The sequence below is a fragment of the Nerophis lumbriciformis genome, linkage group LG39 (genome assembly GCF_033978685.3).
Source record: "Nerophis lumbriciformis linkage group LG39, RoL_Nlum_v2.1, whole genome shotgun sequence".
In the NCBI taxonomy this organism is placed as follows: Eukaryota; Metazoa; Chordata; class Actinopteri; order Syngnathiformes; family Syngnathidae; genus Nerophis; species Nerophis lumbriciformis.
In genome coordinates, this window is record NC_084586.2 from 8,190,001 (window position 1) to 8,215,000 (window position 25,000).

Genomic DNA, 25,000 nt, shown 5'->3' on the forward strand with positions numbered 1-25,000 from the left:
CATCAAATTCCAGATGAGCTAATATTTGCAAAATATAACAAAGTTTACCAGTTCGAACGTTAAGTATCTTGTCTTTGCATTCTATTCAATTGAATACAGGTTAAAAAGGATTTGCAAATCATTATATTTGTTTTTTTTATTTACGATTTACACAAAGTGCCAACTTCACTGGTTTTGGGTTTTGCACTTTCATTTTTAAAGACGTATACGCTCATGTCATCTTCTATTATTATTCTTTTTTATGTGTGTGCCTGAAGGGCGGGGCTACTAAACTGAGGTTTAGTGGAGACGTGTTATCTTCCTGGCCAAATATAAAACACTCGAGCAGCATTCTGGAATAGGAGCACTAAAACGTGCAGCTGTTGCACTGCGGCGAGTGCAGCAACTGCCTCAAAGTCAGACGGTGAACTTCTTGCACCAACGGGGGCCACTGCATTAGGTACACCTGCAACACACAGCCCACACACGTTCTACCTTCCCAACATGGCCGAGAGCCGCTTCTAATATTGTGCAGTCCTGGTTCAGCTCCACAAGAGGACAAAGACGCCCTGCTGCTTCTTACGTAACGGCCGAGAAAAGGAAAAAAGGGGGGAAGTTTGATCCTGCCACACATTTCAAGTTGGAAAGCAACAATTCTTCTCTTTAGGAAAAGATTTGAGGTTGGACTTTTCTTCCCTTTAAACGTTCTTTTGGGGAGGGCAGCTGAGCGGAAACCGCAATGTTTGAGTGGAAGCAGAGGCACACAAAGGAAAATGTACACTCCTTTTTTTCATTGCCATTGTTTTGATGAAGGCAAGGGAGGCGGGACAGTGCGAGCTTTTCACAGCACATGTTTTTGCTGCTTGTCGCTTTGGCCTTGAAGCGGATTAAGAGCTCATTAAAAAGTAATTACATACTTCATGTCGACGTTTGAGGATTAAATGACGACTGCAGCCATTTGGTAGAGACGCCCAATGGGAGCGAGGAGGAAACACAAGCAAGCTTTGGTCAAAGTAAACACAGAGGGACGCTTTTTCTTACGTCTTGAACGTTTGCTTACACTACAAGTTGCCAACCGCCTTTTTCGGCCCAAAATTGTCTAGAAGGGCCACAAGAGCAACAATGGTGACGAGTGTCTCACATGACGCACTTTCCAGTCCACACAAAATTAAAGCATGCAGGGGCCATTTTGATAGTATTAATTTTCAAACCCAATACAATATGTTGATTTTTTTAATTAAATCTTTATATTCTCAAACTGTGGTACGCGGGGTCAGCTTAGAACCCCTTACTGAAATATTCCAACACAGTGTTACTGTTCAAACTGTGTTTAGTAAGGTGGCCAAAAATATTAAATATTCTTGTTAAATAAAACCCCTGCCTTGTTTTTTTTTAACGCTGATGTATTTTAAAGGTGCCATATGTAATAATGTCATGTCAAGTCATCATTAAATGGCCCTGATATGTCAAAAGGCATTAATAAATCATGGTCTTTTCCAATACCTCTATAACTGATAACAGTAGTTCAGCAAGGATATGCTCATTTTAAAATTTGATTTACAGCCCCGAAATCTTGTTATTGTTTTCATTTCGATGTCCCGCCCTCCACTGTTTGACCAATTCTAAAATCCGTGAGTATGTCACATCCAGGTTCGTCGAGCTACTGCCACTGGTAAAGTTACTAAACATGTCAGACCTTAGTAAATCTAAAAGGCCTCGTTACGATTCTGAACTTATTCATGACAAAGCCAGGAACAAAACGAGGATTTGTATCGGAGACACTTTAAGGCGGAGAATATTTTTTTCTTCTGACGCCAAACTTGCTAATTTCCTCCTTGATAGGTAAGCCAGGCATTTACGTTTTCTTATTACTTGTAATAAATGGAGATGGACATTTCGTATGTAAACTATATTGTCCAATACAGTCTATGATCTTGTCTAACAAAGCTAGTATGTTCGTGCAACGAATGCTTAGCATGATAGTCATCGACATTAGAGATGTCGATGACTATCATGATAAATGTGTTAAAATGTAATATCGGAAATTATCGGTATCGTTTTTTTTATTATCGGTATCGTTTTTTGTTTTTTTTATTAAATCAACATAAAAAACACAAGATACACTTACAATTAGTGCACCAACCCAAAAAAAACCTTCCTCCCCCATTTACACTCATTCACACTCATTCACACAAAAGGGTTGTTTCTTTCGGTTATTAATATTCTGGTTCCTACATTATATGTCAATATATATCAATACAGTCTGCAAGGGATACAATCCGTAAGCACACATGATTGTGCGTGCTGCTGGTCCACTAATAGTACTAACCTTTAACAGTTAATTTTATTAATTTTCATTAATTACTAGTTTCAATGTAACTGTTTTTATATTGTTTTACTTTCTTTTTTATTCAAGAAAATGTTTTTAATTTATTTATCTGATTTTATTAATTTGTTTTCAAAGTACCTTATCTTCACCATACCTGGTTGTCCAAATTAGGCATAATAATGTGTTAATTCCACGACTGTATATATCGGTTGATATCGGTATCGGTAATTAAAGAGTTGGACAATATCAGAATATCGGATATCGGCAAAAAGCCATTATCGGACATCCCTAATCGACATGTAGGCTAACGGGGGAAATATATGCCCGTTAGCCTGTATGTCGATGTGTTATCCAACTGATAGGGCAAAATATATTTTCGACAAATAAAATATATGTGAATATGGGTAGTGTCAGTGCCTATTTCCTTCTCTATGCTGATACGCTGAGGAAATGGGTACCAACATTAGCACGGCTGTCATTATGGCAACGTGAAACGTATGGAGACAGCCAAATCACATGATAAAATCACATGATTATTACATATGGCACCTTTAATGTTTGTCATTATGTTGATACTTGGCGTGCCAAGTGTTTTTTGAGGTTCTACTTGGTGAAAAAAGTTTGAGAACCACTGCTTTCGAGCTCCCATCAAGTTTGTTTCAGGGCTCCCAGAAGGGTCTCAATCATAAAAATGTTTAAAAATAAGTCACATATTTCTTGATGAATTTCTACATTAACTTTAGATTTTTAATAATTTTTAAAGATGTTTTATGCCATTTTTGTTAAAGAAAACCCTGTTTTTTTTAAGGCAAAAAAATGCAAAACTTTCCTAAAATTTTTTTAAAGCGGAATGTTTAATGTTGTGTTGAGGGCACGTCCCACCGGTAGGAGACCACGAGGAAGATCCAGGACAAGCTGGCCTGGGAACGCCTCAGGATCCCCAGGGTTTTTTTTGATTGATTGAAACTTTTATTAGTAGATTGCACAGTACAGTACATATTCCGTACAATTGACCACTAAATAGTAACACCCAAATAAGTTTTTCAACTTGTTTAAGTCGGGGTCTGTCAGGTTTGTCACTGACAGTTTAGTTATGTTTTGGTTTTTCCTCTGTCTTTATTTCCTGTCAGCGCTCTTATTTTGGTTATTTCCTGCTTTTCTCCCTGAGCGCTGTTTCCCCTCAGCTGCGGCTGATTGGCACCTGGCCACACCTGGTATCAATCGGCCGGCTTCTATTTAAACCTGCTTTGTCCTCCAGTCAGGGCTGGAGTATTGTCGATGTCATCACTACCTGTCGTGCTAATACTCGTCGGTATCCTTATTTGCGGTAAGCTGTTCCTGTTGGCTGGTTCCTATAGCTATTTACAGTTTGCTGTCTCCTAGCTCCTTGTTTTGTGTTTTCCTGTTAGCCAGATCCTGTTAGCCATATCCTGTTAGCTGTTTCCAGTTTTTCTGTTTGCTGGTTCCTGTTTTCAGTTTGGCTATTCCTAGTTCCTGGTTTGTGTTTCACATTTATTTTTGGACATTAAATTATGTTTTCCCGCACAAAGCCTGCCTTCTCTGCATCTTGGGTTTGTCACCAACATTCTGTGACAGGGTCCACGTTAATCAATTCATGGTAAGAGCTGGACGAAGTAGCTAGGGAGAGGGAAGTCTCTGTTTAGGCTGCTGCACCCGCGACCCGACTTCGGATAAGCGAAAGAATATGGATGGATGGAATATTTCATGTGTAGTAATTGTATGTATCACAATATATTATAAATGATTACATAATTTATATTTCAAAACGAGCTACAAAGGTTCCTAATTTGGCTACTGATGTATACTCTGACATTTTCAGTTGTATTATTTTCAACAAATTATTATTATGTGGTTACTATTATTAATATATGGTTACTTTCTGTTGCAACATGTTTCTATCTACACTTCTGTTAAAATGTAACAATCACTTTTCTCTTTTTTTGGATACTTTAAATTGTTTAAGGATGATACTACAAATTTGAGTATCGATCTAATATGTAGTTACAGGGTCAGTATTGGCAATACCAATGCTGATCTCGATATTTTAAATTTCCAGATCATTGCATGATTCAACTTTGATCATAATAATCAGACAAAAGCACAAGATAGCAGAGTAACAATATCACTTCATATTACAATTATTTCCTACTATTGACTCTGATTTAAATCCTTTGGTTTTGCCCTTAAAGTCCTTCTGTGTCCAGGGACTAATTTCCTGAGATTGTAAACAAAAACACAAGGTTTTGTGATTATAGAAAATATGGATCTAATCACCGTAGTAACAAGAATATACTTGGTATAGGTACTGTCGTTACTTGTATTGATCCGCCCACCTCTCTTTAAAGTCAAGAGCGCGAGCTTAGCGATTAAAATATCCATTTACAAATAGTTTAAAAATGAAAAAGTGTGTGTATTTTTATGAGTATGGTAGCACTTAATTCCGTTGTTAACTATGATGACAATGACAGTAAAATGATTCTATTTTAATCCGTGTCCTCTAGACGTCCAGTGATAATATTACTTGTTAAAAATATAGTTTATTTTCCGCCACCGAGGAAGGGATTAGTAATTTAGAAGTGGCTTTGTACTGTGGAGGGACATTAGCCACTAGCTAGAATGCCACATTGCATCGAGGACCCGCTTATGGCTGCCAAATTTGCGGGACACATCTAGAATGTGACATCCACATGCGTTATCACGATACAACCATAGTATTGAAAACTTTATCGTCGGTCAAATTGATATCAATGATATCGCGCCACCCTAGTTTTGTTGCTGCTGTGTTGTCCAATATATTTGTTCATCAACGACAATGTGGTCAAAGAGTTTCCTTTCCACTCTCTCATGCACCCTAAATCATCCATTCATACATATATAGTAAGTCTTACTTTTCCTGCGCGTTGGCTGAGCTTCTCAACGTGAACGGGACCAGTTCCTTGCACTCGCCAGCGCCTTCCCGGTCGTCAGCCGCTCCGTTGGTGCTGGCCAAGGGGTCCGAGAGTTCGTGGTGGTTGCAGCTGCTCTCCAGACTGAGCAGGAAGGACTCGGCCGCGGGGACGGCGTCCGTGTCAGCGGCGTGCGGCGGCCATACCGGCGTAGAGGTGATGAGCTGCGCCAGCGTCTGATTGCAGGGATTCTTCAGGCTGAGAGACAGCGATCTCGCTGATGTGGAAACAACTAGAAGGATCGACACCAGACCAAAAACACTTTTGCTTGCATTCTTGTCTCTGATGTCACGTGAATTTGCAGGGCAACAGGTGGCGCTATAACACCTCACTTTGAGGACATTGTAGCCTATTCGAGGGGGTACTATGTCAGTTATTGTCATTTGAAATATAAATTATATTTAATTGAAATGTTGACAGTATTTCAGGGTTCCTAATAAGGACATTGTATTAAATCCATAAACTGCTATAAAATGGTATAAAATTGAGTAGATGGCGAATCATTGTGACATAGAGAACTTTTGTTGTTAATTCTTTTTCCATTTGATATGCAAATGTTGATGCTCCTCTGACCCGCAGCACTAAACGCACAAAATAAAGGTTTTCTGGTGCTAAATTAACCACAACATTAGCGTGGCATAAAACATTATGTCACTACTGGGCTGACGTTTCCTAAAACAAAACTACAAAAAATAATTAAAAGCCTTGTCCAGCTGTTTATTGACAAACTATTCATATTTAAATAACTTTGTCTGCAAATGAATATCAGCTCCAAATATCTGTTAATAAGTCAAGAAAAACATCAGTCAATCTCTATTAAGATGTTACAAACAGACATTGTTTCCATAGCAAAAATAAAAAGTCAACTTTATCCAAAGCTGCACCAAATCTATCTCCCCGTTGACCACAATTTTGTGAAAATAGTTTTGACATAATTCTCTAAACCAGGGGTGTCCACATTATTGCCCACACCGACGTCTTCAATTTGTCCCGCGAGACGGCATGAGTTCAACAAGCAATCTGGCATATTACATTTAAATATCTGGTTGTTTGATAGGCGCTTAGTTGTCGCCATTTTATGGACTAGTTGAGTGATTCAGGCCAGTGACCATGGAGTGTACTTTCCAGAAATTACATGCATAGCATTCACATATATGACCCAATCCAAACAACCTTCCCTAGTCATGGCACAGGAGAAAAAAGGTCAACTAACACAAAAAGTCAACAAACATGTCACAAATAACACAATTTGCTTATTAACCTTTGTGGATATGATACAAAAATAGCAAACCACTATAAAAAATGCATAATTACACCCGTTTAAATACATTGCATTTCCCCAAGATGGCGCCGCTGTAGTGGCTGCTGTTGGCAGGGGCTCTGTGCTCTTGGGTCATCCTTTTGTGTTTCCCTCTTGTTTTCATGTGTTATATATATATATATATATATATATTTTTTTGCCTTTTGGTTCAGGACCCTTTGGGACTGTGTGACAAGGGGTGGCACTTTCGTGACTTCTGCGGTGCTTTTTTGTGGACTTCTGGATCTGCCTCGCGTGAGCTTTTTGGCCATGGAGACCAGCTGCTGGGTGTCTGCCACACCAGAGTCCGTTTGGAGAGACTGGAGGAGATGCAGATGAAGAGACAGGGATGCGGAGCTCGCACTGAGCACCAGGACGGACAGGCTTCACAGTGTCTTGGCTGAATGAGCAGGTATCGGACACCTCAGTCTTCTTAGACGGATCCTCGCTCATCCATGCGGACTGGACACTGGCCGAGTTAGTGGGCGGCCGAGAGTGGAGTCTGCTCTTTTGGTTGCTTTGTTGGGTCTGCTCCTGTCTCTGGCCATGCTCCCTCCACCCCAGCAGACGATGGCGTGGAACACCGCAGAGGCCACCACAGTGTATATGTTTATTTTACTTTTTATTCAAAGCTGTATGTAGAAGTGGCTGGTTGCATCAGCTCTGCTCCTTTAATGTCTTTAATGTCCTTTGATGTTTCCCTCTTACACACGTGTAAGAAGGATGTGTGCTATGGCTATGAGTTGTTTTTTCCCTTGGTCTCAGTCTGGACCCCTCTCCAGGGGCCCAGGCTTAGACTGATTTTTTTTTCTCACCCCCACCTCCCCATTGTTTACCTGTATCTCACCTTTTTTGTAAGGGGCACCGGAAGTTGGCAGACCCGTCAGCAATCCTGTTCTGTCTCCCTGTAATGTTTGTCTGATCTTGAATGGGATTGTGCTGAAAATCTTAATTTCCCCTCGGGGATTAATAAAGTATTTCTGATTCTGATTCTGAACCTACCGATCTCAGGGCGGACCACTCTAACCACAAGGCCACTGAGCAGGCCTTTTACATATATACATATATGTAAAAATCTATATATAAATGTACATATATATATATGTATATATATATATATATATATATATACATACATACATATATATATATATATATATATATATATATAGGTCATTGTCATCTCAGGGCTTTCAGTCCATCGCAACTGGACTGTTTGGTTTGTCTTGGAAGACATTTGGCCTCTCATTCGAGTAGACTTCATCAACTGATGAACTCATAGACTTAGATTGGTCAGATCTAGTCTGAGACGTAGATTGGACTCATCTAGTCTTAGACTTAGATTGGTCGGATCTAGTATTAGACTTAGATTGGTCAGCTCTAGTCTTAGACTTAGATTGGTCACATCTAGTCTTAGACTTAGATTGGTCACATCTAGTCATAGACTTAGATTGCTCACATCTAGACTTAGATTGGTCAAATCTAGTCTTAGACTTAGATTGGTCAGATCCAATCTTAGACTTAGATTGGTCACATCTAGTCTTAGACTTAGATTGGTCACATCTAGTCTTAAGACTTAGATTGGTCACATCTATAGTCATAGACTTAAATTGGTCACATCTAGTCTTAGACTTAGATTGGTCACATCTAGTCTTAGATTTAGATTGGTCACATCTAGTCTTATACTTAGATTGGTCACATCTAGTCTTAGACTTAGATTGGTCACATCTAATCTTAGACCTAGATTGGTCACATCTAGTTGGATGATAGGCGAAACAGAGACAAGCCCCACAGTCCAGTTGCGATAGATTGAATGCCCTGAGATGTATTTTTAACAGTTAGAAAAACAATGGCGCCAATAGAAAAGATAAATAAATGATCCCTCTTGGAAGCTGTTTCAAAGAGTGCAGCAAAAGTGCGGAGAAAATAGCAACATAATGAAGTCCCCTCTGTGACTGTGGCTCCTCAATTTGTATCCAGACCAAAACATTCACCAGACAGCTGACCATTGAGCGATTGACTTACTGCGTCCGTTGACAGAAGGCCGTCCTGACTGTGCCGTCTGAGCGGAGGCTCCTTCCTCCAGTTCTTTGAGCTGCTGCACCAGCAAGGCCAGGTGCTGCAGCAGGTCTCGGTTCTGCATGAGCAGCTGGTGCACGCGGGCCTGCGCCTCCATGCGAGCCGACGTCTCCGCCGCCATCTGATCCTTCAGCAGCTGCACCTGCCGGACAAAGACAGAGAACGACGTGTGTTAAGATAAGATCAATGTCAATCTCTTTCTGTATTTTAAAAGATGAAAAGAGTTTTCCATTCAATCAAAACATGTCCAGAGAAAGCTAAGGCCTTTTAAGTATTTATTTGAGGCCTCAAATAACATCAGAGGGCGAGAGAGAGACAAATAAATCTTCCAGATCTTTACACCTGCCTTGGGAATATAAGAAGAGAGAAGAAGTGTTAATACGGAGTTGCCCGTTTTTGGGGAGGGGGAGAGAGCTCCCCCTCCCCAAAAACGGGCAACTTTTTGCTCATGCAAAAAAGTCATGTTTTGGTTCAACATTGAGAAAGCCAGTAATACAGCATCAATCACAAAAGAAACCCATTGGGGGGAGTAACCTTTGACCAAAAGACAAATACAATATCAATTAAAGGTGGCGCCGGAGAGACAATAGTGAATTTTCATTATCAAAACCCCCAAAATATTACAGTTTTCGCCATACCTGATGGGCCTGCAAAATACGGGGACTTTTCGTGCATGTAAACGGCCTCAAAAAGGCAGAAGAATGATAATAATAATAACAAACATAGAAATTTCACTCGTGCCCTTGTGGTGCTTGCGCCGCTGCTCGGGCCCTAACTAGTGATCTATGGCATGGCAACAGTCCTTGTCCTATGCTCTGGGAAAGTGGGGGCTAGGTTGTACGAAGAACCAAACAGAGCTATTTCCGCAGGACCAGAGGAATTTAGCAAAGGGCGACAAAAGAGTCAAAAATTTTTGACACAGAATAGGGCAATGCACTGAAAAGAAGCAATACAACATAAATCCCATAAGACGCACCGAGACTAAAATTGTGGTTAGACGAGAGATGACTAAAATAGTAAAGGTTTTGAGTAAAGTATTGTTTCTATTAATGATTGAACAACAAATGTTGTAATTGTCTGAATATGATCTACTTCTTTCTGCTACTTTTCATTCAGGATTCATTTCTCGTCGTGCTGATTGTGTTTTGTTTGACTTTAAATGAGTGAAATCAAAATAATAATAGAAATAGATCCACAATTTCCATACACTTTTGCGATGTACTCTTTATTTTGCCTTTGCGTTGTCTTTACTTGTAAACATTTATTGTCTTTGATTAACTTTCATTGTCCCCTCCCACTAGGGGGCAGCACAGACCATACTGTATAATTCAAATTATGCACCATGACTAGGAGTGGGTACATAATTTGATACAAATTTCTTCAGAACTTTATCAAGTCACATACAATCAAACGGTGCCGTATTTTGATACCTTTGATGCACGTGACATCACGTCCGGTTGCAGACTAAACACCGGCTGGCGTAAACAATCACTCCAGCAGCACTGAGAGCGGACTCAGACAAACTCCTGAGTAATGTTGCAATTTTCAACACCAACAAAGCATGTAGGCTTGGTAGAAAACGCTTGAACGTAAAATGCGCTAGCTTGATGCTAATTGACATTGGATTTGCCATGGACAGGCTAATATTAGCATTAGCCATTTTATATGGCGATTTCAACAACTCCAGATTTAGTAATGAAAACTGTTGGTGCGTAATAAGCACAATACTTGCAGTATAAACACTTTGTAGGGCGCAGCATAACACATTCCTCTTCCTGGAAAAGGCTACTTCCAGGTTAGACAACATATTATAATAGCCTTTACAGCACTGCCATCAAATGGAAGTGCAAATGAGACTCAAATGTCATAAGAAAAACACAAAAGTAAGATGATCAGCTCATTTCTAAATGTTACTTTGTAAAGCACGAATGCGAGTCGTACCTGCGCGACGGCCACCTGCGTGTGCTGCTGCTGCTGCTGCAGCTGATGCTGCAGGAGCTGCAGGTAGTGCTGGGAGGCCAGCGGCGTCGGCGAGGGGGAGCAAGGGCTGCTGGGAGTGACGCCTTGAGACGTGACCGTAAACACCGACCTTCCATCGAGGTCCTGGACATAGCACCAAGGAGAGAGAAAAAATGCTTTTAGTGGTGGAGAGTAAGAATCAGAAAACATATTTCACAAATACAAAACCCAAAACCATTGAAGTTGGCACGTTGTGTAAATCGTAAATAAAAACAAAATACAATGATTTGCAAATCCTTTTTCAACTTATATTCAATTGAATAGACTGCAAAGACAAGATATTTAATGCTCTAACTGGAAAACTTTGCTATTGTTTGCAAATATTAGCTCATTTGAAATTTGATGCTTGCAGCATGTTTAAAAAAAGATGGCACAAGTGGCAAAAAAGACTGAGTAAGTTGAGGAATGCTCATCAAACACTTATTTGGAACATCCCACAGGTGAACAGGCTAATTGGGAACAGGTGGGTGCCATGTTTGGGTATAAAAGCAGCTTCCATAAAATGCTCAGTCATTCACAAACAAAGATAGGGCGAGGGTCACCACTTTGTGAACAAATGAGTGAGCAAATTGTTTAAGAACAACAATTCTCAACAAGCTATTGCAAGGAATTTAGAGATTTCACAATCTAAGGTTCGTAACATTATCAAACAGTTCAGAGAATCTGGTGAAATCACTGCACGTAAGCAGCAAGGCTGAAAACCAAGATTGAATGCCAGTGACCTTCGATCCCTCAGGCGGTACTGCATCAAAAAGCGACATCAGTGTAAAGGATATCACCACATGGGCTCAGGAACACTTCAGGAAACCAGTAACTACAGTTCGTCGCTACATCTGTAAGTGCAAGTTAAAACTTTACTATGCAAAGCGAAAGCCATTTATCAACAACACCCAGAAACGCCGCCGGCTTCGCTGGACCCAAACTCGATGCAAAGTGGAAAAGTGATCTGTGGTCTGACGAGTCCACATTTCAAATTGTTTTTGGAAACTGTGGACGTCGTGTCCTCCGGAACAAAGAGGAAAAGAACCATCCGGATTGTTATAGGCGCAAAGTTCAAAAGCCAGCATCTGTGATGGTATGGGGGTGTATTAGTGCCCAAGGCATGGGTAACTTACACATCTGTGAGGTTTTGGAGTAACATATGTTGCCATCCAAGCAACGTTGTCATGGACGCCCCTGCTTATTTCAGCAAGACAATGCCAAGCCACGTGCTACAACAGCATGGCTTCTAGACTGGCCTGCCTGTAGTCCAGACCTGTCATCCATTGAAAATGTGTGGCGCCACATGAAGCCTAAAATACCAGCTCCGGGGCCCACCGGACTGTTGAACAACTTAAGCTGTACATCAACCCCTGTGGTAAATTTTAAATGTGCTCTATAAATAAAGTTGATTTGATTTGATTTGATTTGATCAAGCAAAAATGGGAAAGAATTCCACCTGAAAAGCTTCAAAAATTGGTCTCCTCAGTTCCCAAACGTTTACTGAGTGTTGTTAAAAGAAAAGGCCATGTAACACAGTGGTAAAAATGCCCCTGTGCCAACTCTTTTGCAATGTGTTGCTGCCATTAAATTCTAAGTTAATGATTATTTGCCCCAATAAATTATGTTTCTCAGTTTGAACATTAAATATCTTGTCTTTGCTGTCTATTCAGTTGAATATACTGTAATTTGGAAAGGATTTGTAAATCATTGTATCCTGTTTTTATTTACGATTTACACATTGTGCCAACTTCACTGGTTTTGGGGTTTGTACAGGCGCATTGGCTGCTATTGGAATGGCTTGTCATATTGTAATTCTGCAGCCTCGCCTCTAGAGAGCGGTGCATCTTCATGACAAGGTAAATAAATGAGCTGAGATTCTTGTTTGGAAGAAGCAGTTTTTTAAAGTCAAAATATTAGAGGTGAGCATGAAAGTACTGGGCAGCACGGTGGCAGAAGGGTTAGTGCGTCTGCCTCACAATACAAAGGTCCTGAGTAGTCGTGAGTTCAATCCCGGCCTCGGGATCTTTCTGTGTGGAGTTTGAATGTTCTCCCCGTGACTGCGTGGGTTCCCTCCGGGTACTCCGGCTTCCTCCCACCTCCAAAGACATGCACCTGGGGATAGGTTGATTGGCAACACTAAATTGGCCCTAGTGTGTGAATGTGAGTGTGAATGTTGTCTGTCTATCTGTGTTGGCCCTGCGATGAGATGGCGACTTGTTCAGGGTGTACCCCGCCTTCCGCCCGATTGTAGCTGAGATAGGCTCCAGCGCCCCCTGTGAGCCTGAAGGGAATAAGCGGTAGAAAATGGATGGATGGATGAAAGTACTGTCTGAGACAACATAAATGTTTAGCTCGCTCCCAAAGTGAATTATTAGATGATTTTCCTCCATCTGTCACTTGTTGCTAGGTAGAATTCCCTTGTTTAAAAATTCCCTAATTCCACCATTTTCCTATTGAGGAAAGTGTGTTTTGTTTCACTGCCACTTGAATAAAAACTCCTGATGTACTTTTCTTTAAGTGCATCTCCCTCCTCCTCCTCCTCCTCCTCGCTGTGCTTATCAGCGCAGTGCAGATGTTCCCCAGTGGGAATTATGGCAGCGTTTTTAGGATTAGCGGCCGCACCTTTCGGCAGCAGGCGGGAATACTAAGCGTTTCTGCCATCCGGCATCTTTCCCTGAAGCAGCATCTGCCGCGTTACCACGGCGACAAGGCCATCAGGCCCACATCAGCATCATCCCTGTGTTTCATCAAGGCTGCAAAAAGCTTGGAGAAGCAGCGCTATCTAGTGGCCGGCGGTGGGTACTCTCTTAATTCAAATCATTCATTTGAAGTGGTGGCTTGTGCAGTGACACAAAAAAGCCAGCAGATGAAGCTGTGGTTAGAAAAAAGTCACAATTGGAAGGTGGCAGACACTCACACATGCCCGCTACCTACAGGAGTTGGTTGGAACTGCTCACCGTGATGGTCTGTCCTGGTTTGACCACGCTGAGTTCCGCCAGGCTCTTGAGGATTCCACTAAGGGTCTTCTCACACAGAGAAGAGTCGGCCGCTGCTTCCTCCTCATCCTGTCCTCCTTTACCGTCCTCCTCCCCTCGCTCAGACTTAGTCAGGGTCCGGCCTGCAGCAGGTGCAGACCACAACAATGTACGTCAACTGTGTGGGGACTTAATTTATGGTCACAGTCATCCTCTTGGTCTCACCGTGAGAACTGGACTCCTCCATGGACTTGTCACTCTGTCCATCAGCGTCCTGCTCGGCGTGCTGCAGACTCAGCTTGTGGCAAACCTCGAAGGCCTGGCCCACCGTCCTCACGATGCGCATGGCCAGCGTCTGGTGCACGCACATGGGAGGTTCAGGGCCAGGAAACAATATGTTTTTTTGGGGGGGAGGGGGGGCGGGAGGGGGGGCGGGAGGGGGTTGAAATGGACCTTCTTTTTAGATTTGAAGACGTTGCACCGGAAGGAGTTGTTGGAGCCCTCTCTGGCAATGTAGCTGAAGATCTTCAAGTCTTGGGAGTCATGTGACACGTAGAAAATCCTGGGAAACAGGAAGGCAAACTTTAATTGTCCACACAAAATGTGAAAACTGTGTTCCTGTCCTTAAAAAGACACAAATGCTGGCTGCATGGATGTCATTTTTTTTGACGTGTCAACTGCACTTTTTAACGTCCAAAATAGTTATTCCTGTCAAGCGAGTTAAACACTGGAAATTATTTGCCACTTGCAAAGATTTTAACATTTTATTTCCAGAAATTTCTCTGGTTTTAAAGTAGCAGTAGAGTGGAAAAACAAGTATATGTTTAATTGTGTTTCGTTGTATCCAGCGTTCTTAACCATAGCGCCCACTCGAGGGCCAACAAAAAATATGTTTCTCAGCTGTCGTAATACAGTAATGACAATAGCAAACACACAGAATAAGTCTGGAGCTAAAATCAGTGAGAAGTCTCTTAAGCGCAAAAGTGGTGAAGCTGTATTTTCATTTGCACATACATTTTATTGCCAATTTAGTTAAGAAACATATCCATTATTAATTTAGTGTGTTTAAGCACAATGTACTTGTATGTAAGTTTATTAATCGTCTGTCACCGCCGGCTGCCACCTTGTGGTTTGTATTTTCAGTTTTCCTCTTTTGGTGTAGTTGACCTTGTACTTACTACATTACTCCTTCTCCCTAGCATTCATGTGTTACCCTTGTGGGCGGAGTTGTGAGACATTCACATCTGCATCCAATTTTCCCTGGACAGCTGGATGGCACTCGGCGATTCCACTCCTTGGCCCTCCATGGCATATGATTTCTATGCTTTGAGTATTTTTCTAACTACTATCTTGGCCATTCCCAGTGCCATCCAGCTTGGTGTTGTTTATGTAGTTCGCATATCTTGCAACTCCAACCCAAGTTTAGGTGATATTTGCATATAGTAGTTTTTTCTTGTTTTTTCCTACGGTGCACATTTTGTTTTCTCTTTTTCGCACTGACGCCTTTTGTTACCTCCTGTTTGGATTGCTTTTGTGAGTAGATTTCCTCAGTAAAATAACTGTTTTACTCATCGTCTGTCTGCATCCTTGGGTCTCTCTCTACTGTGTTGCACAGCACTGTGACATTGTCGGCTATTTATGAGTGCCTTCTCATGCAGTATATTTAATAAGTATTCTAGAATATAATGCATGCTTCTCTCACCTGCTAGTAGACAAATGTGGCCATGGACCGACAGACAGGTTCACTTTGACATCCCCCGAGATGGCGATAAAGTTGCGGCAACTTTTTTCACCCTTTGTGAGCATTGTGTTTGAATCTTCACCTAAACGGGATTATATGAGCGTTCCATCGGTCGGCATCCCAGCGAGAGTGGAAATATTACAGTAAGTGTTTGTTTTATTATGGTTTAAAACGGTTTGTTTGTTTGTTTAGCACCTAGCAATGCTGCTGATGCTAGTGTTACAATAAAGCTACATCCATTTAACACTCGGCTTCTAAAACTTATTGCTCATCCACTTTGTGTTCAGGCTCAAAAATATAAGGTCTGGATCATAACTTTCCCAAAGTAATCGTTGTTGGCTCTTACAAAGTCTGTTTGATTGCATTGTTGTTGATGAGAAAGGGATCTGTGGTTCCTAACGTTACGTCACGGCTCACGTGTCTGGCTTCCTCATTAATTCTCAAATTGGCTCGGGAATCTCTGTGACACACTATTTTGATCATATGTATTTAACCGCAAACTTTGTAAGTCTTTTGGTGTCATAAATCACATATATATGATAATAGCTTCAATATATAAATGCAACTTGTTTTTCCATTATACTGGTACTTTGAGGGCTATTTACTGATTTTTAGTTATTGACTTTACATACTAATCTTAATTTTAGCATGACTAATTATATTTTGTGTAATTCTAGTTGAAAAATTTTTAATTGAGAAAATAACAATTCAAATAAGATATTTTGGTTTCCCCCACATAGAAAACAGTATTTAAAGATTCTGCAACATCCTGAATGCTTGTTTTCAGAATGAAATACCGATTTCTATTTTAAAAGTGAATATTTATCAATATTAATTTAGGGTGTCTTATCAAGTCAAATTAACTAGCTGCATGGACAGATAATTGAACTAGATTTTAGTATTTATTTAACTGAAATCCAGTCATTTTATTTTATATTTTGTCAGCTCTTTTTTGCAGTGACAAAATGAGCAATAAATGAATCTATTTTTTTTAAATAGTTAAAAAATACTCTAAACTTGAGATATTTTAATTAAAATTGTTACAATCCGAAGATAGGTATTTAAACAAAAAAAGTGGCTTCATAAAGTCAGTTCTTGTTTTTAACAGACTTCAACAAAACAAACATCAGGTCATATATGAAGTGTCAAATTTAACACTGAACATCAAAACAAGTAAGAGCAATTTTCTAAGTATTGAATGTTGAACGTGTTACTTTTCCTCTGCTTTATTTAATAAATATATATATATTTGTCAAAATTACATGTTAAACTTTGTCAAACGGATGGGAGGAGATGTTGGCTTTGATTGGCTTACCTAACTGTCAACTCTTTAAAGTGGCCAACATCACCGGCCACGGCGGCCAAGTCTCGTGACATAGTGAGACCTCTTTTTTTGCCGCGGCTACATACTATCGTTGTGCCGCATTTTGTACTGTTGTTGCGCTGAGTCAAGCACAAGAGGACTGAGAGGCAACTCGCAGGCATACAGAGACAGTAAAGTTAGAAATGAAAAACCATAACGTGCTCAATGTGACTGGAATTAATTGATGGTGATTAACACAATAGTTTGACAACCCTATTCAATGGAGACAAGTCAAACACTAGCAACAGGCGGAAAACAGCCGCTAAGCTGAAGCGTGTCCCTTTGCAGCAGCTAACCAATCAGCAGTCAGATGCAAGGTAAGAGCAAGTTGGTCTCCACACGGCAATATAAATCACGAACAAGTAAGCCAAATGAAAAATCCAAACAAGAGGAATCTGCTGCTCCAATCAAAGATGGAATAAAGGGGTCATATTAAAACATGATTTGTTTTCTACATTTAAAACACTTCATTGTGATCTACAAAACATTTAATTATAGTTATTTGGGCCAGATTTTGATTTCAAATTTTTGGGACTAATGCAGATCCCAAATACAAAAAAAAAAAAGAGTTATTTTTGTATTCCACTGAACATGTGCTAGGAAATTAATGACCAAATTAAACATCATAATGTCCATCAAATCCAAAGAGGACACAGAAAATATTGTTATAAACATACTGATTGTGCTCCAAATATGTTGTGCACTTGAAACATCTTTAGCAAGGATGTGTACCTAATGAGGTGGCCAGTGTATGCAAGCAGCGCCTATAGAATGTTGATTACAGCTGCATATATATCTCATGTATTATACATTCATGCACATGGGTCATGAATGGCAAAGTGTGGCAAGCAAACATCAAAGATGGCGACACGTAAGACAGTCATGGTTCGGACCTGTAAATGGGGTCCTGCATGATCAGCATCTTGTTCTCGTCCCACGTCCACTCTTTCCTCTGCATGGGGGGAAAAAAGGACAAAAAAGTAAGCTGACTGGAACGCAACATGTGATTGGAGGTTTGTAACCGTGGCGACTCGCCTTGGGCTTCTTCCTCAGCAGCACTTTGACGCCGTCCACTGACACGACCATGCTGACCTTTTTCTTCTTTATGTTCTTGGCCTTGAACTCATACTGACAACAAAACAAAACAATTTTAGATTAAGAGCCTTGTGACGTCAAAGTTTGCATTTGAAAATGAGTCCACATTTCTGTAATATTGGGCAACATAAAGGGAGAGGACTTGTTTTGATACAAGCTGAAAGACGGGACATTTACGGGTGGTATTAACAAAATAATGTCGTTTCCTGGGACAGATGTGCGTCATGACCAAAGTGTTTGTTTTTTTTGGGGCAACTTTGACAATAAAATGAAAAAAATAAAAATTTAAAAGTCACACCAACTGGTGGTACTGTACTGGAAGACAAACACATTTGTTCTTGGCTATCTGGGAAAAAGCTGCTTTCAAAATAAAAGATACATAAAATATGATTTAAAAACATATTTGATTTAATTGTATTTATTTATAGATATATGTATTTATTATTATTGAATGTTTTCCTTATTTGTTTTCATTTATTTATGTTTCTATTTTTAAAACGATTTAAGAACTTTATAAATTATCATTTGTGTATAAATGGACAACAGAACATGAATAAAAGTTTACGTTATGGGCTTTAACTTTAAGAAGCCGAGTGCTAAATGGATGTAGCTGTAACACTAGCATCAGCAGCATTGCTAGGTGCTAAACATACAAACTAACCATTTTAAACCATAATAAAACAAACACTTAATGTAATATTTAATTTGTGTATGTATTACGAAATATTTATTTTTTTGTCGCTGAATTTACGTAACTGAATTTTTTGCGTTTGAATTTTTCAGCACTGAATTTTTCTACACAAAATCTTTATACACTGAATTTTTTTTCCTATGAAATCGTCAGCATAATTTGATGTCAATAAATTCAGTTCACAAAATTAAAACGCAAAAAAATTCAGTTGCATAAATATAAGTGTAAAAAAAAAGCTTTCGTAATAAAGAAACAAAAATAACCTAATTTTTGGCTAAAGTATCCCACAATGCATTGCAAGATGCCATATTGAAAGGCTAGCGATAGCGCTACGTTTAATATAACTGTTTATTGGAAAATAACATTGCAGCGGCTGTGAAACGATGGAGAAATACGGTGAGTCATTAGATAAGAAGTCCCTTCATCGTTACAAGGAGCAAAAAGTCGTAATTAGATGCAAGGATGCGTGCAAGATCGACAAGTCTGAGTGGCGCGAGGACTACGACATCTTCCTCGATGTCTCACACTTTGTGAACTACTTCATTGTTTAAGACAGTCCATTTTACACCTTGAAGGACTTTTCAAACTATAAGAGTCTAGAAAGCTACGACCGCTTTGTTTGTAGATGGCTTAGTCACGTTTTATCTGTTTAAACCCGGTGGACATGGTGTTGTCAAGCCAGGCCAGACTCTCAAAAATGATCCGACCCAAGTTTGACACCCTGGACAATCACAGATAACCAATCTAAGGTCATCTCAGCACACTGGGACTGTTAGGCAGGATTGGGAGAATGTTCTCATGTCGTTTCACTTTTGTTTTATGCTTACATCTCATCGTGCAACATCTGAATGTTTTAAGGGGAACAACATGTGATCTTTGAAAGGGGAACAAATCAGGACCTCCACCCAGACATAGTACAATTTTTTTTGTTGGTATTTTCATTGTAAGTGGGCCAAATCAACTCTATTAGAAAATAATGTGATCGAAATGGCTGCTGTCATTTGATTCTAATAAAAGGACATTTCACTTTGTTTGGGACAAGTGTGCTGCTGGTGTAGCCACAGTGTGCACGTTTGTTGTTGCTCACGTGTTTGTGCTTTTGCTCGGACAAATGAAAACTTAGAGGGAACTGTTATGCCCATTTGATTGTAGACTCTTACTGACATCTTGTAGCGATAATAAATTATTACGCTTGATTTGTTTAGGCCACGGGTCGGCAACTCAAAATGTTGAAAGAGCCATATTGGACCAAAAATAAAAAAATAAAAATCTGTCTGGAGTCGCAAAATTTTTTAAAGCTGTTTATAAGTTTTATAATGAAGTCAACACATGATATGGATGTCTATATTAGCTATGTTAGCCTACTATCAAAATGACTGTGTCGCAGGCTGACCCAAATCTTCGTTGACAGAAATGTTGAAATTTATTATTCATTCTACCCATTTTTACAACATTGGAAAACATTAGTAAAAGGCTTATCAGGTGGTGAGATAACTCCTCTAAATTACTGGCTTAGAATGGCCAAAGGTACAGATGTGTGTGTCCAAGTTAAAGGAAATGGCGGGCAGTCTTCTTCTAAAGGATTTATAACAATATATGCAAGCTGGGTTACGTTTGCTGTGGTCTATAAAGACACACAAGCCACTATCAGAAATGTAGGCAATATTACATACAGATAATATGTCATGAGACACGCAGATAGAAATTAAATACACAGAGGACATAGGAAATTAAACAAGCTGAAATATACCTACAAGTGAGGCATAATGATGCAATATGTACATAAAGCTGGCCTAAATAGCATGTTAGCATCAATTAGCTTGCAGTCATGCACTGACCAAATATGCTAGATAAGCACTCCACACAAGTCAATGACATCAACAAAGTTCACCTTTGTGCATTCACACACAGCTTAAAAAGATTGGTGGACAAAATGAGACAAAGAAAGAGTGGCATAAAATATGTCTTTCTCTGGCATCTTGAAGAAAGTTATACATGTAAACAAACTACGGTGAGTTCAAGGACCGCCAAAATTAGTAGGACAAAATGGTGATCGCTAAAAACAGAGAATCATGTTTAATATAAACAGTGGGTTTTCTAACAATTAGGGAGGTGTGTGTCATGTTAATCATATTAAAACAAAAATATAATTTCCCCCATCTTTTTCTATTTTCATACATTTTCGAAAAAGCTCCAGGGAGCCACTTTCGAGCCGCAAGTTGCAGACCTCCGATTTAGGCACTTCTGGGTTGACGATTTCAGGAAGTCAGTTTATGAGACAAATGAGAAGCAGACAAGTTGTGTTGGCTCTTACAAGCCTCGGAAAAGATAGGTCTGTAAGTAAACTGTTTAACTTGTTTTTATAACTCAATATTAAGATGGAAATTAGTTCAATTTGATAGTAAGATGTTTAGGGAAAAACTATTTTTGTAATGGATGTTTTGAAGACTTAAAATGGCTGCCAGTCATATATTTCCACCATCGAAATATTTTCAACACTCAGAAGTATTTGTTTGATGATAGTATTGTATATTTGTGTAACGCTAATATTTACATATCGTGTATTACATTCCAGTATCTTGTTTGAATCACATAGCTTATACATTTGTCAGTATGTGTGTATTTCAGTTTTACAAGTAAAGTACAAGACAAAAGTAAAGATAAGTACACAACTAAGGTAGTGTGCAAGATAAAGAAAGATCAACAACAATAAAGAGCCTAAATGGATTTATCTGCTTTGGAACTTTATTGGAACGTCTTGGATTGTTAGCTGTCTGCCAAGCTGTATAGCAAGGCCTTCTCTGCTGGCCTAACATAATCAAAAATCATGATCATGATTAAAGATGAAAGTATTTTTTTATTTACTTTCCCTAAATATCTAAAAGTATTCATATTATCTTCATGTCATATTAGGCTCTTTCCAATGCTGTTGTTTTTAGGTTAGAGTTTGTATCCAATCAGAATTCAGCTATCTTATGTTGCCATACTGTACGAAATCTGCCCAGGGCCTTCAGAATCAACAATGCAGGCGTCTGTGCACAGTAAGTGAACGGACACATAACAGACACATTCGGTTGATAGACAATTGCCATAGCCAATCAGATCACTGGTTGTTGTCAGTAAGGTCTTCTAGCTGGCTTTACGCTGTGATTGGATCCAATCACGAGTTGCGAAAACAGGAAGTGGCACCGGAGCCAGACGAGCCATAGAAAGCCACAGAAAACTCATCGGTAATCACACGGAGAGCAAAATGTTGATTAGGTGGCAGATATATATTTGCAAGGCCATTTTCAAGAAAGACACTTAAGAGAAACTACATCTTGTGAGACGAGGTCGGCCGACACCGGAAGCTATCCCGGCGGTGAACGGTTTGACCGCCACTTTCACACGAATCAAACAACTGGCTTATACGCCGTCGAATGGGTGCTACATATTTTTTCTTTCTTATTTTTTTCATGTTTCATTTGTTTTATACAATTCTTTTAATTTTTACAGTACCACGTAAGATATGTTTTAATTGCTGAAGCAGGTTTATTAAATGATAAATGCGCCGAAAAATAAACCGTTTTGTACACTGTTGAGGGGATTCAATATGCAGTAGAGTGCAAGTGTGTTTCTGTATAGTATGTCCAGCCGTGTCCATGTAAATTACGATATTTTGAGAGGTGAAGTCGAACTAAGTCATACTACAAACATACTACGATCATGTAGAAAATAATATTACAGTGAATTATTGGACAAGAACAAAAACAATATGAGAGCAACATGGGGGCATCCTCAATAGCATTATTAAAAATGGCACTAAGAGAAATTACCCCCAATACTTCTTAGACGGAAATAAAAATAATGACAACATAAAGGAAGTAGTTGAAAGCTTCAATAATTACTTTGTAAATATTGGACCAAAATTGGAAGAAAAGATTCCAGACCCAGTGTCAATTGAGGACTATAATGATACCAGGACTATAATGATACCATAGAGCGAAATCCCAACTCCATGTTCCTCAGTAATGTGACACAGGAGGAAATAGTTATAATCGTGAAAAAATGCAAATCGAAGACTTCAACTGATTGTAATGGAATTGATATGGAAACGATAAAAAAGGTTATTGAAGAGATCTCAGGACCATCCATCCATCCATCCATTTTCCACCCCTTGTCCCTTTTGGGGTCGCGGGGGGTGCTGGAGCCTATCTCAGCTGCATTCGGGCTGTATATTAGTAACCTATCATTTCAAACAGGTAAATTTCCAAACAAAATGAAAACAGCTAAAGTTGCACCAATTTATAAGACTGGAGACAAACATACATTTACAAATTATAGACCTGTTTCTTTACTTCCACAATTTTCTAAAATCATTAAAAAACTGTTCAATAACAGATTAGAGAGTTTCACAAACAAAAATAGAATACTCGAAGAGGACCAATATGGACACGGAGCTAATGTTTCAACTTCAATGGCTTTAATTGAAATTACAGAAGAAATTACCAATGCAATACATAGTAAAAAATGTGCGGCAGCAGTGTTTATGGATCTAACTAAAGCATTTGACACAATTAATCACAATATTTTAATCAAAAAACTAGAACGATATGGCATCAGAGGGTTAGTCTTAAACTGGATAAGAAGTTATCTAACAAACAGGAAACAATACGTGAAGCTAGGCGAACACACATCTACAATGCTAAATATATCCTGTGGTGTACCTCAGGGATCAATACTAGGACCTAAATTATTCAATCTCTATATAAATGACATTTGTAAAGTTACAAAAGATTTAAAGTTAGTATTATTTACGGATGATACAACAGCGTTTTGTTCAGGAGAGAACACACAGAAGATAAAACAAATAACAGAAGAAATCAACAAATGAAAAAGATGGTTTGACAAAAACAGACTATCGTCGAATCTCAGTAAAACTAAAATAATGCTATTTGGTAACAGTAGAAGAGAAAGTCAAACACAAATACAAATAGACGGAATAGAAATTGAAAGAGTAAATGAAACCAAATTTCTAGGTATAATGATTGATAATAAATGAAACTGGAAATCTCATGTAAAAAATATACAACATAAAGTAGCAAAAAACACGTCAATAATGAATAAAGCAAAACATGCAGCTGAGATAGGCTCCAGCACCCCCCGCGACCCCAAAAGGGACCAGCGGTAGAAAATGGATGGATGTTCTAGACCAAAAATCACTTCATATTCTCTACTGCTCGCTAGTGTTACCATATCTGAGTTATTGTGTAGAAATATGGGGAAATAACTACAAAAGTACACTTCATTCATTAACGGTGTTACAAAAAATATCAGTTAGAATAATACATAATGTTGGATAGAGAGAACTTACTTTATTTATTGAATCAAAGATACTGAAATTCCACGACATAGTGAATTTGCAAACAGCTAAAATTATACACAAAGCAAACTATAACCTGCTACCCAAGAATATACAACAATTCTTCTCAAAAAAAGAGGAGAAATATAATCTGACAGAAAAATGTAATTTAAAACATTTGTATGCACGTACAACACTTAAGACCATCAGTATATCTGTATGTGGAATTAAATTATGGAATGGATTAAGCAAAGCAATCAAACAATGTACTAATATGATCCACTTTAAGAAACTCTTCAAACTGTGTGTTTTTTCAAAGTACAAAGAAGAAGAACCATGATAAACATTCTGAATGTATTTCATCCATCCATTCATTCATTCTCAAAATATTCTTACTCATCTCATCATATGAAATATAACTTACTTCACCAATTATTATTTATTTATTTATTTTTATTGTGATTACTTATGGAGTATATTGTGAATAAATTGAGAACAGGAAGTGAACAAAAGTTTTAGCAACTGTTATGTAAAAGAAAAGGGGTAGGATTAAATTAGCTCTGCTTCTTCCTACTCCTTTTCGAACATGTTGAAAAGAGAAACTGGAAATTGTGATGTATCATGTTGTATGCTTGCATGTTCGAAATAAACTCAAACTCAACTCAACTTAAGTTGGACATCACTGAAGGCCAAGGTGAGAAACGCACAGCCCGCCACTGCTCAATAAATATAGTGAGGGCAGAACAGGAACGTTGTTTGAGACTCCAACTATTTGCACATACGCTCTTGATGAAATGTCAATCGTCTTTGTGACTCGTCTGATGAGCCGAAATGCAAAACCACATGAAAATGATCACAAGTCTACGTTCTCCTCTCGGGGGGAGACAAAACTCTGCAGCTATATTCTTACGACAACAACAAAGTTTGAAGTTCTCAGCTGTGTTTGCTGCCTGCAGTTGCTAACATCTGTGTGTGTGTGTGTGTGTGTGTGTGCGTGCGTGTGTGTGTGTGTGTGTGCACGCACTTGCTGAGGCACTTAAATGTTTTCACCTCCTCAGCTGTTTGAAGCTCTTAGCTGAGTCTGGCACGTCGACTCAGATGAGCGTCACTTTTTAAACACCAGGAGGCTGAACTCTCGTT

The 25,000-nt window shown here is 39.2% G+C and overlaps 1 protein-coding gene across 1 annotated transcript in view; it reads right to left on the minus strand.

Moving 5' to 3' along the window:
• Window positions 1-25,000, minus strand: part of LOC133577648 (carboxyl-terminal PDZ ligand of neuronal nitric oxide synthase protein) — a 111,446-nt gene that overhangs the window by 21,198 nt on the left and 65,248 nt on the right. Inside the window, exons 3-10 of the mRNA XM_061931616.1 lie at window positions 17,769-17,861; window positions 17,627-17,685; window positions 14,083-14,191; window positions 13,855-13,984; window positions 13,612-13,772; window positions 10,595-10,756; window positions 8,600-8,795; window positions 5,218-5,506 (exon numbers count right to left, since the gene is read on the minus strand). Coding sequence (XP_061787600.1) covers window positions 5,218-5,506; window positions 8,600-8,795; window positions 10,595-10,756; window positions 13,612-13,772; window positions 13,855-13,984; window positions 14,083-14,191; window positions 17,627-17,685; window positions 17,769-17,861 — 1,199 coding nt within the window. The remainder of the gene's footprint in view (window positions 1-5,217; window positions 5,507-8,599; window positions 8,796-10,594; window positions 10,757-13,611; window positions 13,773-13,854; window positions 13,985-14,082; window positions 14,192-17,626; window positions 17,686-17,768; window positions 17,862-25,000) is intronic.